This window comes from Apodemus sylvaticus, chromosome 17 (genome assembly GCF_947179515.1).
Source record: "Apodemus sylvaticus chromosome 17, mApoSyl1.1, whole genome shotgun sequence".
NCBI lineage: Eukaryota > Metazoa > Chordata > Mammalia > Rodentia > Muridae > Apodemus > Apodemus sylvaticus.
Window position 1 is genome coordinate 20,712,502 of NC_067488.1, and position 11,624 is coordinate 20,724,125.

The following is an 11,624-nucleotide window of genomic DNA, read 5'->3' on the forward strand; positions in this document are numbered from 1 at the left end:
AAAATTTCTAAACACATTTTACTCATCGTAGCTCATTATTTCATCCCTCCCTAATAAGTTTTCATCATTTTAGCACCTGTGTAAATTAAAATCCCCAAGGAGAACAGGGAGGGCAGGCAGCAATTAATATGTTCTAAAAATTTGCTGAAAATTACGCAGTAATAGGGAGCCTAATGAATTCTGATGCTCAAGTTTTATGGATGCAACACTAAAGTGTCTCATCTTAGTTCTCAAATCCATTCATACTTCTGATTCATGAAACACTGAAAAAAAAAACATTATGAAGCCATTTCATGGGCAGCAGGGAAGGGGTGTTGAGCAAAGAGTCTTTGACTCTTGTGTAGGAAGCTGGGGGATGTGAAGGTGGTATTCATGTTGCTTTCTGTGAATTTGACTCCCAGAGATCCTTGGTGCCCTCCTGTCTGTCCTTTGCATCTGGGTGGTGACTGGTGTGCTGGTCTACCTTGCCTGTGAGCGCCTCTTGTATCCTGATTACCAGATCCAAGCAGGCATCATGATCACTGTTTCCAGCTGTGCAGTGGCAGCCAACATTGTGTAAGTCATACTACACTATTTGCCTTCTCTCCACTCTTATCTAGAGAAAGATTTAGAAATAAATCCCCTGTGTCTGGAAGATGCTCACGTTCTGACATGGTATTTGAGTGCCACTATGACAGAAAATAATGTTGGTCATCAAAGAGTAAGAAGTTTTAAAACATTGCTTCCAGTAGTTATCATATTTGAAAATTTGCAATATGCCAGAGACTGGAAAAAGATCTTGTGATATACATATCAAACTGAATTTTCACAGTCCTCTAAACTCCACAGAGTATGAAAAGGAAACTCGGCTATGTTAAATAGGTAGTGAGGAATTAGGACTAAAATCTAGATGCATGGATTTGGAATCGAGCTTCCATCCACTCTGCTTTCTCATGTGTGTTGATGACCTCCTGGAATGTGGCTTCCAAATGGCTCATCGTTTGTTAGGTAAGTAGATGAGTACTCAGATTGCTGCGTTGACAGAGACCTTAGAAATTCTTTACTGCTGTTTGGATTTCTGCATTTAAGTTAGCTTTTGCAGTATCTTTATAAAGCGCTCTTCGCCTTCGTGTATTCAACCAAACCAAAAGTGGAGGGGTTTCTTCCCTATCAAAGCATATTTTACCTTTGTAACATGCTACTGAATGAACAGCTGTTAGGGGAGATAAATCCTTTCTGCAGGCGCCTCTAGAAGGGGTTCAGTCCTTCAAGCCTACTTTGGACACCTCACTTCCCGAACTGTAAGATAATGAATTTATGTTGTTTGAAGCTCCCAAAAATGTGGTTATTTTATTAATTCAGTGAAATGAAAATCGTGAGAAGATTGAGCATCCTTGATGAACAACCTAAACTGACCTGAAACCTTGGACTTTGTGGAATGTTTCATGCTCAAAATTCTGTGCCTTGGAGCATTTTGACCATTTTGAGTAGTCAAATCAAGGATATTTAACTGACAAATTTTATGTAAAAGTTCACACACACACACACACACACACACACACACACACACCACGTATTTTGAGCATAACATCTTCCAGTCTTACAGTGCAAACTGATACGTATTATGAGGTAGGTTTGACATCAAAGACTTGACAGTAGTCTAAGAAATACAATAATACTGACATTTTTTAATTGTTTTTTTTTTGTTTTCATTTTTGAGAGGGCACAATGGTATCTTTGCAATTGATAGATATACCAGCATGTATGGTTTAAAAATGTGTTTCACCCCATAGTTTGCAGCCAAAATATCTGAGCTGAAAGTTAAGGATGGTATTTCATGATCCGTTGTCACTGACTAGATCCTGTGTGCTATGAGCTAAGTTGCAACTATGCTTCATTTTGGAAAAAGAATACAGATGGATATATGTGAATCTATCTTGTCTAGGAGATAAATGTGTCCTGATCACTGAAGGGGCAGATACTATCTTCTTTTTAGAAGGAGAGGAGTATGTTTGAAAGTCAGTAGGAAGAATGAAAGTATTCATAATTTCCAGAGTCATATGTTACATGGGTTGTGTTAATACTATGCAACTAAGCCAATTACTCCATTAATTTGGTGGACCTTAAGAGTGACTCTTAATCTTCATAATAGATATCATCTAGGTTTTCTTTTTACTTCATTGCTTTTGAACATTGTCCTGACAATTTCAAGTAGTTTCCATACTTAGAAAGACAGTTAACTGTCTGCTTCACTTTCCCCAAGCAAGCAAACAGACGGTTATTTGTAGATAAAGGTTACTAGAGTGTTTGCTCTGGGAACTGAGAATGTGGGTTTCAAGTGCTGCTAGATACTGTGCTGTGGGAATATACAGAGATATCAGAACTGAAATTTGATCTTTGGGAACCAAAAAAACAGGACAGAAAGTTCTAATATCAACTGTGAAGAGAGTTTTTGATAAAGTTGTAGATAGCACTCTGAAGTGAATATATTTCTGATTAATTTATGACTTGAGCCCAGTTACTATTTGTCTAAACTAGACCTCTGCTGATCAACTACAGTGAAGTTTTTAACAGATAAGAATATAAATGTGTGTTTGTATGTGTGTATGTAATCCCCTCTCTCACTGCCACAAATGTATAACAGGGTGATATCATGTCCACTTTGTGATACAAATATTTAACTGTGCCTAAATATGTGTTTCTAGTCATCTTAAAACAAGTTAAAGAATGAATGACAATGCAATGAACACAACGGATCCAGAGGCTCTATTTACAGCCAGCCTGTCTGGGTCACGTGGAATGGTAACTCATAAGTGGAATTCAATGTCAGTGAATTCCTACCCAAATACTGACAATCTGAAAACTACATTGTGGAATGATCGAATTTGGTGGGTATCTGTGATTCTGCTTTCAGTGATAGACTGAGATTTAACTGATACATTACATGTACATGATGTGTTTCTTCCTTTGTCAGTTTGCTTGGAAGATATGTGCTAAACTTTGTAATATTTTGTAACATGTGTGTACATATACAAGATCTTTATCAGATGATTTCTGTCCCTGTATAAATGTATATTCAGACACAGCATTCTTTGCACTAGTCATTAGAGAATTATTCAGATTTTAAATAATCTTTCAAATGAAACAAATTAAATTATATTAAATTAAAGATTCCAGCGTTGGGAGCAGAAGAGAGAGCTCTATGCAAGCTGCAAAGGGAGATAAACAGTCAATAGTCCAAGGAAGCTATAAGCTTATATAAACCACAGTGACAAGATAATGGAACTTACATATTTGGAGTAATCAACAGTTATCTAATTGGATCAGTGTTTGATTTTCATGAAAGCAGTAATACTTTTCACTTTTACCATGGGGCAGAATAGCATTATGTTGGTGAATTCTCCAGAAAAAGGGGGTGCATTTTTGAAATATTTCCTTTTGAGAGTTTGAAAAGTTCTAAGATATACTTACACTCAAACGTAAGTCCAATATAGTATACCTTAATTTACTTTAATTACTTGACAGGTTGAATAATAAATGCTACTGATGACTCCTCCAATATGTTGTGTAAACTTATGGTGTGTCAGGAACACTGTTATCTATTTCAGACTAACTATGATTTTGCACCAACGGAACCTTGGCCACAACCACAAGGATATGCAAGCTAATGCCAGCGTCCGAGCAGCCTTTGTGCATGCCCTGGGGGATGTATTTCAGAGCATCAGTGTGCTAATAAGTGCACTCATCATATACTTTAAGGTGAGTGTGTTTAGTCATCAGTGATTCTCTGATGAGGCAGCATCGAGACTTGGACTCAAATACCACCAACACTAGCAATCTGTGTATACACACTCAAACCACTTTACAAAGCTAAAGCTAACAAATCTCTGAAACCTCAGTCTTTCCTGGATTCCAAAGAGTTGTTTGTGCTTTATCTGTTAGGCTTTGAGTCTATCAAGAAAGATTCTTTTGATAAGGTGTTAAGATGTAAATCAATGAATCCAAGAATACCTTGGGTTTATTATACTTATTGACTGAAATGTGTGGAATAAACTCAGAGACATAAATCAAGGTAGAGATCAGGCACATTTTGGTATCTAAATGTATCTTACTGAAATAAATACGTGTGATCAAATATTTTACCTGTTCTTATCACTGCCAATAGTCATATTTCTTAAAGATTTATTTATGTATGCTTTATTAGTTATGTCCAATAATGTATCTCTGAGTATGTGTACATGAGTCCACATACCCACAGAGGTCAGAGGAGTTGTGTCCCCTGGAGCTGGAGTTATGAGCGGCCTAATGTGATTGCTGAGAGTTGAGTTCAGGTTCTCTGCAAGGGTAGCATCTGCTCCTAATCACTGGGACATCTTCTCCAGCCCTCTGAGAATTCTATTTCTTGGGCGGGAATCCAATTCACCGTGTTTGGGACTTGTGCCTACTGTTTGACTGGGAAAGTGTAGAGCACTGGATTCCTGGACCTGCTGACATTGTTTTCAGTGTGGCAGAATCTTCTTTTACCCCAAAGCAGAACTCTGGGGCAAAACGAGAGTGGAGAAGGGTCTCTGATTCAGAACATATAAGTACTTCTCGACAGAAATGTGTGTTTGGAATAGAGTGAGTGTGGCAAAAAATAGTAGTCTTCAGATCTGTCATTTGTTTCATGCTTTTATAATTATCCAATATGGAGGGGATAACATTTTTTCCTAAAGTGTGAAAACATGTAAATAGAAGGAAAAGATACCTGAACCTAGAGGTTGTGGCTGGGTTGGGGGTGATGCACGCTAAAAGCTTGAAGTTAGTAAATAAATAAAAACTTTTAAAGTGAAATAAAAACTTCGAGGCAAAGGCAAAGGCAGTTTAAAATCATACAAATGAACAGTGTGAGTTTGCCAGAGGGGCAAACAAGTGAAGCAAGGCCTTCTGAACACAGCAGGGCCGGTGTAAGTATGAACTCACATATATTTGGCAGCACACATAGGGACTGTCAGGTCTGGTGCTGATACATTCCTAGTGCTGAGATGAGGAGTGGACACAAGGCCCTGTCCCCAACACAGAAGCCATTTCCAAGTAACTGTTCACAAATGAAAAATCAGTTATTCTAATCAGTTCTTCTCCAATGAAGCCTTCCTGGCTATACAAAGCATACTTAGAAGCAGGCTCCATGCCATTAGCGAAGGTCAAAATGAATGAAATCGATGGCGTTGTTGAAAGTTCTCTGTCTCATTATGCTTTGTCAGGCCTTTTGTCCTTTGTTTGTTTGTTTGTTTTTCAAGACAGGGTTGCTCTGTGTAGCCTTGGCTATCCTGGAACTCAGTCTATAGACCAGGCTGGCCTCCACTCACAAAGTCACCTGCTTCTGCCTCCCAAGTGCTGGGATTAAAGGTGTGCTCCACCACTGATCTGCACCTTTTGTCTTTTTAAACCTTACAGGTCCTTTGCATATATTTTATAGCTTCTGATTTTGTGTTTTTATGAGATTTGCGCTCGCGCGCGCGCGCGCGCGCACGCTCGCGTGTGTGTGTGTGTGTGTGTGTGTGTGTGTGTGTGTGTGTGTGTGTGTGTGTATGTATTTATTTGTGTTTCTTGAGCTTTTTCTTTGGCTCTTTATCTTCTGTTCGTTTTGTCCGATTCAGTTTATCTTAGTATTAGTATCAGTATCAGTATCAGTATCAGTATCAGTATCAGTATCAGTACCAGTATCAGTATCAGTACTATTATTGCCTGTGTATATCCTAATGAGAGAAAGGGTATGGGTTTGGGTGGGTGGAGAAGTGGAGACAACATGAAAAGAGTTGGGGGAGGGGAAGTTATAATCAGAATATACTGCATTAAACAATCTACTTAAATAAAAAAGAAACAAGGGTTGGCAATGCATTCTTAGTAGACCACTCACTTTCACTAATCCAAAAGGCTAAGAATGACGTCACATAATATCACATAGCATCTAAAATCTATAGCAGACTTTTCCCAGCTTTGCTTTAACCCACCTATCCATGGCATCCACAATCGATTTGGCAAGTAATTTGATTTATGACTTTCTTTGCCGTGTAACTAATAAAATCCATGTAACACCTTTAAAAAAAAAAACTGCAGTTGCTGCATGCACAAAGGTTAGGTTTATGTTACATTTCCTAAAGGAAGCAGAGAATGAACTTTTCTGCACCACTGAGCTTCACCATAATCAGAATAATACATATTTCACTCTAATTTCAAGACTTTCAATCAGCAGGGGGAGGGGGAGGGGAGAGGGGGAAGGGAGAGGGGGAGAGAGGGGAAGGAGAGAGGGGGAGAGCTCAAGAATGATGCTTTGGTTTATGCTTTAAAAATAATAGATATTTATATTTTTAATAATAATTGATATTTTAATAAATAAATAAAAATAATAAATAATTTATTATGAAATAAATAATACCCCTTTCCCTCCCTCGTCATAATTACGGTTGACAAGTATTGCCTGATGTGACCATCTCTTCACACACTTCCATGCCTACCATGTTCTCAAATTAATTTGAAAACTACAAATCAATTAAATATAGAGAATATTAAATAACATATTTCAGTTTAATCCCTGAGTTATGAGGAACACATCTCCAGGTGCCCTCCAATCCTTACTCACTGCAAATTTAAAATTTGGGTGACTGAGCACCCAGGACAAGCATCCCGCTTTTGAACTGAGTGCCCAGGGTCAGGAAGGTCAGTGAGTGGTAGAGACGGAAGGATTCAGAGAGTATTCCTTCTTTTATCAACTGGGTGTCGTGAGAGAAAGTGTGAACTCAGTTAACCAAGGCTGCTGTGTTTTCTAGCCTGACTACAAAATTGCTGATCCAGTATGCACATTTATCTTTTCCATCCTGGTTCTGGCCAGCACCGTCATGATCTTAAAAGACTTCTCCATCTTACTTATGGAAGGTAGGACTGCTTTCTTCCAAATCCTCAGGACTGATGCTTCTTCCCTTTGATCATAAAAGGGGTGACTGACTGCAAAGCCTGTTCTTGGCTAATTTGTATCTATATTATAGAGGAAAGTTAGAGTGATAAGGATTTCTGCCTATATGCAACAAATACAAATCTCTCTCTCTCTCTCTCTCTCTCTCTATATATATATATATATATATATATATATATATATATATATATATAACTGTTAAATTATACCTCCCAATGTAAAGATATCATATATAAGCACTGAATACAACATTAGAAGGAAATATTGCAAAAGCATACTGGAAAATATCAAGGAAAGACAGGAGTCGTCTTTCTTTTAGGCAACAATAAAACTGAGCATTTAGGTCTTGTGTGTCTCAAAGTACAAGGGCACTAGGACCCAGCAAGTGCTTGCAGAACCCTGCTAGATCATGTCCTTAAAATCAAACTTACTCAGAAGAGCAAAGCAGTGAATGACACTCTCCTAATGGAGGGAGCTATGCTGGAGTGAAAGGAGAGATTGCATAAAAAATTAGAAAGACTAGAGCGGCTAGCTAGGCAGTGGTGGCACATGCTCCTAATCCCAGCACTTGGGAGGCAGAGGCAGGCAGATTTCTGAGTTCGAGGCCAGCCTGGCCTACAGAGTGAGTTCCAGGACAGCCAGGGCTATGCGGAGAAACCCTGTCTCGAAAAAAAAAAAATGAGAGAGAGAGAGAGAGAGAGAGAGAGAGAGAGAGAGAGAGAGAGAGAGAGAGAGAGAGAGAATAGAGCAGTAAATGACAGAAAGAAGCATAGGAACCTCATTGCCCAGACATGGTTTGGCTCCAGATATTCTGCCTTGCCTGGCGGGCCCCATGGGTCTTCCTGACAATCGGAAAAAGATGACAGAAGTAACTCTCACTGTCAGAACAGTAGCTCCCAGGACTAAAGTTACCGGGAATGTCTCCACCCTGCATTCTCTAGTTTGTTACTTTGTTTTCATTGGGCATACCACGGTTGAAGAACTGCTGTTTTCTGAGATTCCCAGACTGCATCTCAGCAGTGAGGGGTGACTGACACACATTCCACGACGAGTTTAACCTCAAAGAACAGGTAGTACCCAAGTACAGTGGCAAATGTCTGTAAGCTCAGCGTAGAGGCAGGAGGATTGCTGTAAGTTCAAGGCCAATCTGGACTATATAATATATATTCAGGCCATTCAGGATTACATAGTGAGAACCTGTTAAAAATTATAAAAATTAAAACCCTAGCTGATTGACCAGTGGTCTTCCCACCTTTCCATGTGCTCTACATAATTTATTTAAAAAGAAGAGTGACTCAAATTGTTATAGTCTGTGATCCAGACGTTGAATGACCAGGGCAGCGAACACAATGGGCAATTTGCAAACCAAATGACTTATCATTTCAAGTTAGCATTTCTTCTTAGCACAGTCCCTCGAGTGACCACTGGATATCAACCTTTCACAGCATTCTAATTTACAAAGAACAGACTTGTTCCACCAGCTCCCCGCATCATTCATCATCTGTGATTTGCCCAGATTGTTCATATTTTACTATGCATACGATGCAGGTCAGAGAAGCATCACAATTTGAGAAAATTCACAGTAATTATAGTCAGAATGCAAACCCAAGATTTATGATAGCAAACCCCATGCTGTTTCATTATGCTTTGTAGAGCATGTGCAAAGATAATTAGGCAAAACACTGTTGGTATAATAACATCTTCAGGATGATTACTGTTGCTAGATGTTGCTGAGTAAATTCTGTGAGTATTTTTTCTGTGGACTTGAGACTCATCAGTCTCAAAGCCTTTGGCGGAGGCAGATTTTTAAATATTTGAAGTATTAAAGCTAAGAAAGGCACTGGAGGCGAGTTGGTGTTCTGCTGAGGACTGTGCAGTCCGAGTAGCTTTCGTGGTGAGTCCATTTAGGTAAGTAACAAGAGGGTCTGACTTTTCCTTTGTCAGGTGTTCCAAAGGGCCTGAGTTACAACAGTGTGAAAGAGCTCATCCTCTCCGTTGATGGCGTGATCTCCGTGCACAATCTACACATCTGGTCATTGACTGTCAACCAAGTGATTCTCTCTGTTCATGTTGCTACAGGTCAGTGAGTTTTGTAAACACCCAGGCAGGATTCACTCCTTAGGCTGAAAAGGCAGTCATTTCTCTTCCTTTTACAGCCACCCTTACTATCTATTGTCTGTCAAAACAACTGTAAAATGTGTTGCTCTCTCTACACACAGCACCTCTGAAAACCAACCCACTTATCAATGTTGTCATAGCAACAATGATCCCAGTTGCATCCTCTGAGCTGATTGCATAGAATAGAGAGAGTGCAAAGGGTGAAAATGTCTCTAACTCTTCAAGTCCTCAGCTTCAGAAAAAAGTGACTTTGCCTATTTGTCTTTGTGTCCCCTTAGTCTAAATAATAGGAATGAGTTAGACAACAAAGAATCTCAGTGGAGTATCTACTGTGTGAAAGAGACTTTTCTGACCCTGAAGAAGAAAGAAGGGAGGTGAAGGCACAGCTTTGAAATTACAGCAAGCTAACAGATGTATTGAAAGATGATCAGACATCATATGGCCGTGCAAGACACTTCAGAGCATAGATTCAAACCTGCTTTTTTTTCAAGCAGAATGCAAGAGTGTCCAAGATAAGTTTTCAGACTTGGAGAAATGAGAGGCAGGAGTGTTTTATTCCTCTTAAGAGAAACCTCAGGCCAAGGATAGTAAGTAGGTTCTTAAAAATGACTCAAGATGTTACTTAGAGGCAAGGTATAGGAAAATCAGGGACAGCCACTTGAAGGCTATACTTTATCAGATGTCTTCATTTTCTCCAAGGACTCAGATATGACTTACAGAAATTTACAGCATCCTCTGTACATATATTTTACCACAAGTGTAAGAGTATAGTAAACAATGAGGTAATCATGTGGGGACTTTGCAGCCTCCTGATATTATTTAAGACCGAAAAAAGGATTGCAGTGAGGGTGGTTGCTCTAGGGAAGGTCTTTGGGGAACTCTAAATGCTTCCCTGGTCCTGCCACTTGTCTTGATATAAATTCTAATTAAATCCAAGATCAGCAAGAGGGAGATCCCCAACTTGTGAGCAGGGTCCAATAAGACACAGGAGCTCAGTCTGGTTCTCCTGCTTTCCAAGTCTTGTCTCTCCTTCTATAAGAAGCTCCTACCAGTGCCAGTCTACAGAGGTAACCTTGTAGGGAGAGTATCTGTAATAACAGATACCTTGCTATACTGGGTTGTATTGTCTGTGTGAACAGAAGTGAGTGTTAGAGTCAACTGGTTTTTTTTGAGGGCTCTGTCCTTTCTCTACCCTTCAGCTGCCAAATCCTTGAAGGTGAAATCAGCTCCTTCTTCAGTGAGTGCACAAGTGCATGGGTGTGTGTATGTGTATGTGTGTGTGTGTGTGTGTGTGTGTCTGTATATGAGTCTGTGTATGTGTGTGTCTGTGAATGTCTATGTGTGTATGTCTATGTATGTGTCTATGTGTGTGTGTGTCTGTGTGTCTATATGTGTGTGTGTCTGTGTTTATGTATGTCTATGTGTGTGTGTCTATGTGTGTAGTGTGTGTGTGTAAAAGAGAGAGAGAGAGTGAGAGAGAGAGAGAGAGAGAGAAGAGAGAGAGAGAGAGAGAGAACACAAATACATTATCACATTATCTGTGTTAATCTTCCTGTGGTTCTTTATCAACAGCTGCCAGCCAGGACAGCCAGTCTGTGCGGACAGGAATTGCTCGAGCCCTCAGCAGTAGCTTTGATCTGCATTCTCTTACCATTCAGATAGAATCTGCAGCAGACCAGGACCCCAGCTGCCTTCTCTGTGAAGAGCCACAGGACTAGCTCAGTCACACTGTCCGTTTCCTGTGTTTCCTAGGCTGTGATAAGCTTCAGCAAAGTTTCTGCAATGCACAATTAAGCAACCAGCGGAATAGATGTGAGAAAGTCATGACAATGCAATGTGCAGGCTCTTCCTTTGTCTTTATCTCCATCCACCATGAATGAAGATGTGTGAGATTCATCAGCTTCTTGGATTATGTGCTAATCAGTAGTTGTGCTCAATTGTATCTATAGATTATTCCTAACTGAGGCTGAAATAATAGATGTTTGCAACCATAGGTAATGAATGATTCACTTCCCCACATAGTGGGTGTAGTTGAACTCAGTAATGCCTTTCTAAGAGTCCCCAGAATGAGAAAGAACATTTGAAGAGAATTTGAGGCCTTAGAATTTGACTCTGCCATCATACTCAATGAGATCTTCACTATTTGTAAAACAGTAAAACTTCCCTCTTTTGATCTTGCATGTAAATTGTAGTGATGTATGTGTGAAGTATTGAATTCTATTTTAATTCTATGTGCAAAGGGTATGGAAAAAGGTAAAATATTCTGAAACCAGGAAACCCAGAATGGGATGTTTCTTATTCAGTTCACACAGTAAATTCAGTCAATGAAGCAAGATAACTCTCAAATTTTGCACAATACTTATTGATAACTATGGTTCAGTTGCTGTACTTTATTTTCCAGCAACATAACTTTTAGAATTTCAGCTTAATACTATTATTAGGTAGATAGAAAATAAAGATCAAAGAGTTTAAGTAATTTTAAAAAATATTATGTATTCATATTTTTGCTGCCAGATGTGGGGTGAGGGCAGGGGAAGAGCTTTGATTTTTATTTCTGTGATTGAATTATACTAGA

At 39.3% G+C, this 11,624-nt stretch overlaps 1 protein-coding gene across 2 annotated transcripts in view; it reads left to right on the forward strand.

Moving 5' to 3' along the window:
- Slc30a8 (solute carrier family 30 member 8) overlaps window positions 1-10,876 on the forward strand; it is a 34,444-nt gene extending 23,568 nt beyond the window's left edge. For both annotated transcript variants that reach the window (XM_052161230.1, XM_052161229.1), the window contains 5 exons: window positions 402-555; window positions 3,588-3,738; window positions 6,789-6,894; window positions 8,876-9,010; window positions 10,622-10,876. In XM_052161230.1, coding sequence (XP_052017190.1) covers window positions 402-555; window positions 3,588-3,738; window positions 6,789-6,894; window positions 8,876-9,010; window positions 10,622-10,767 — 692 coding nt within the window. In that variant the 3' untranslated portion in view covers window positions 10,768-10,876. The remainder of the gene's footprint in view (window positions 1-401; window positions 556-3,587; window positions 3,739-6,788; window positions 6,895-8,875; window positions 9,011-10,621) is intronic.
- Window positions 10,877-11,624: the final 748 nt, after the last annotated feature.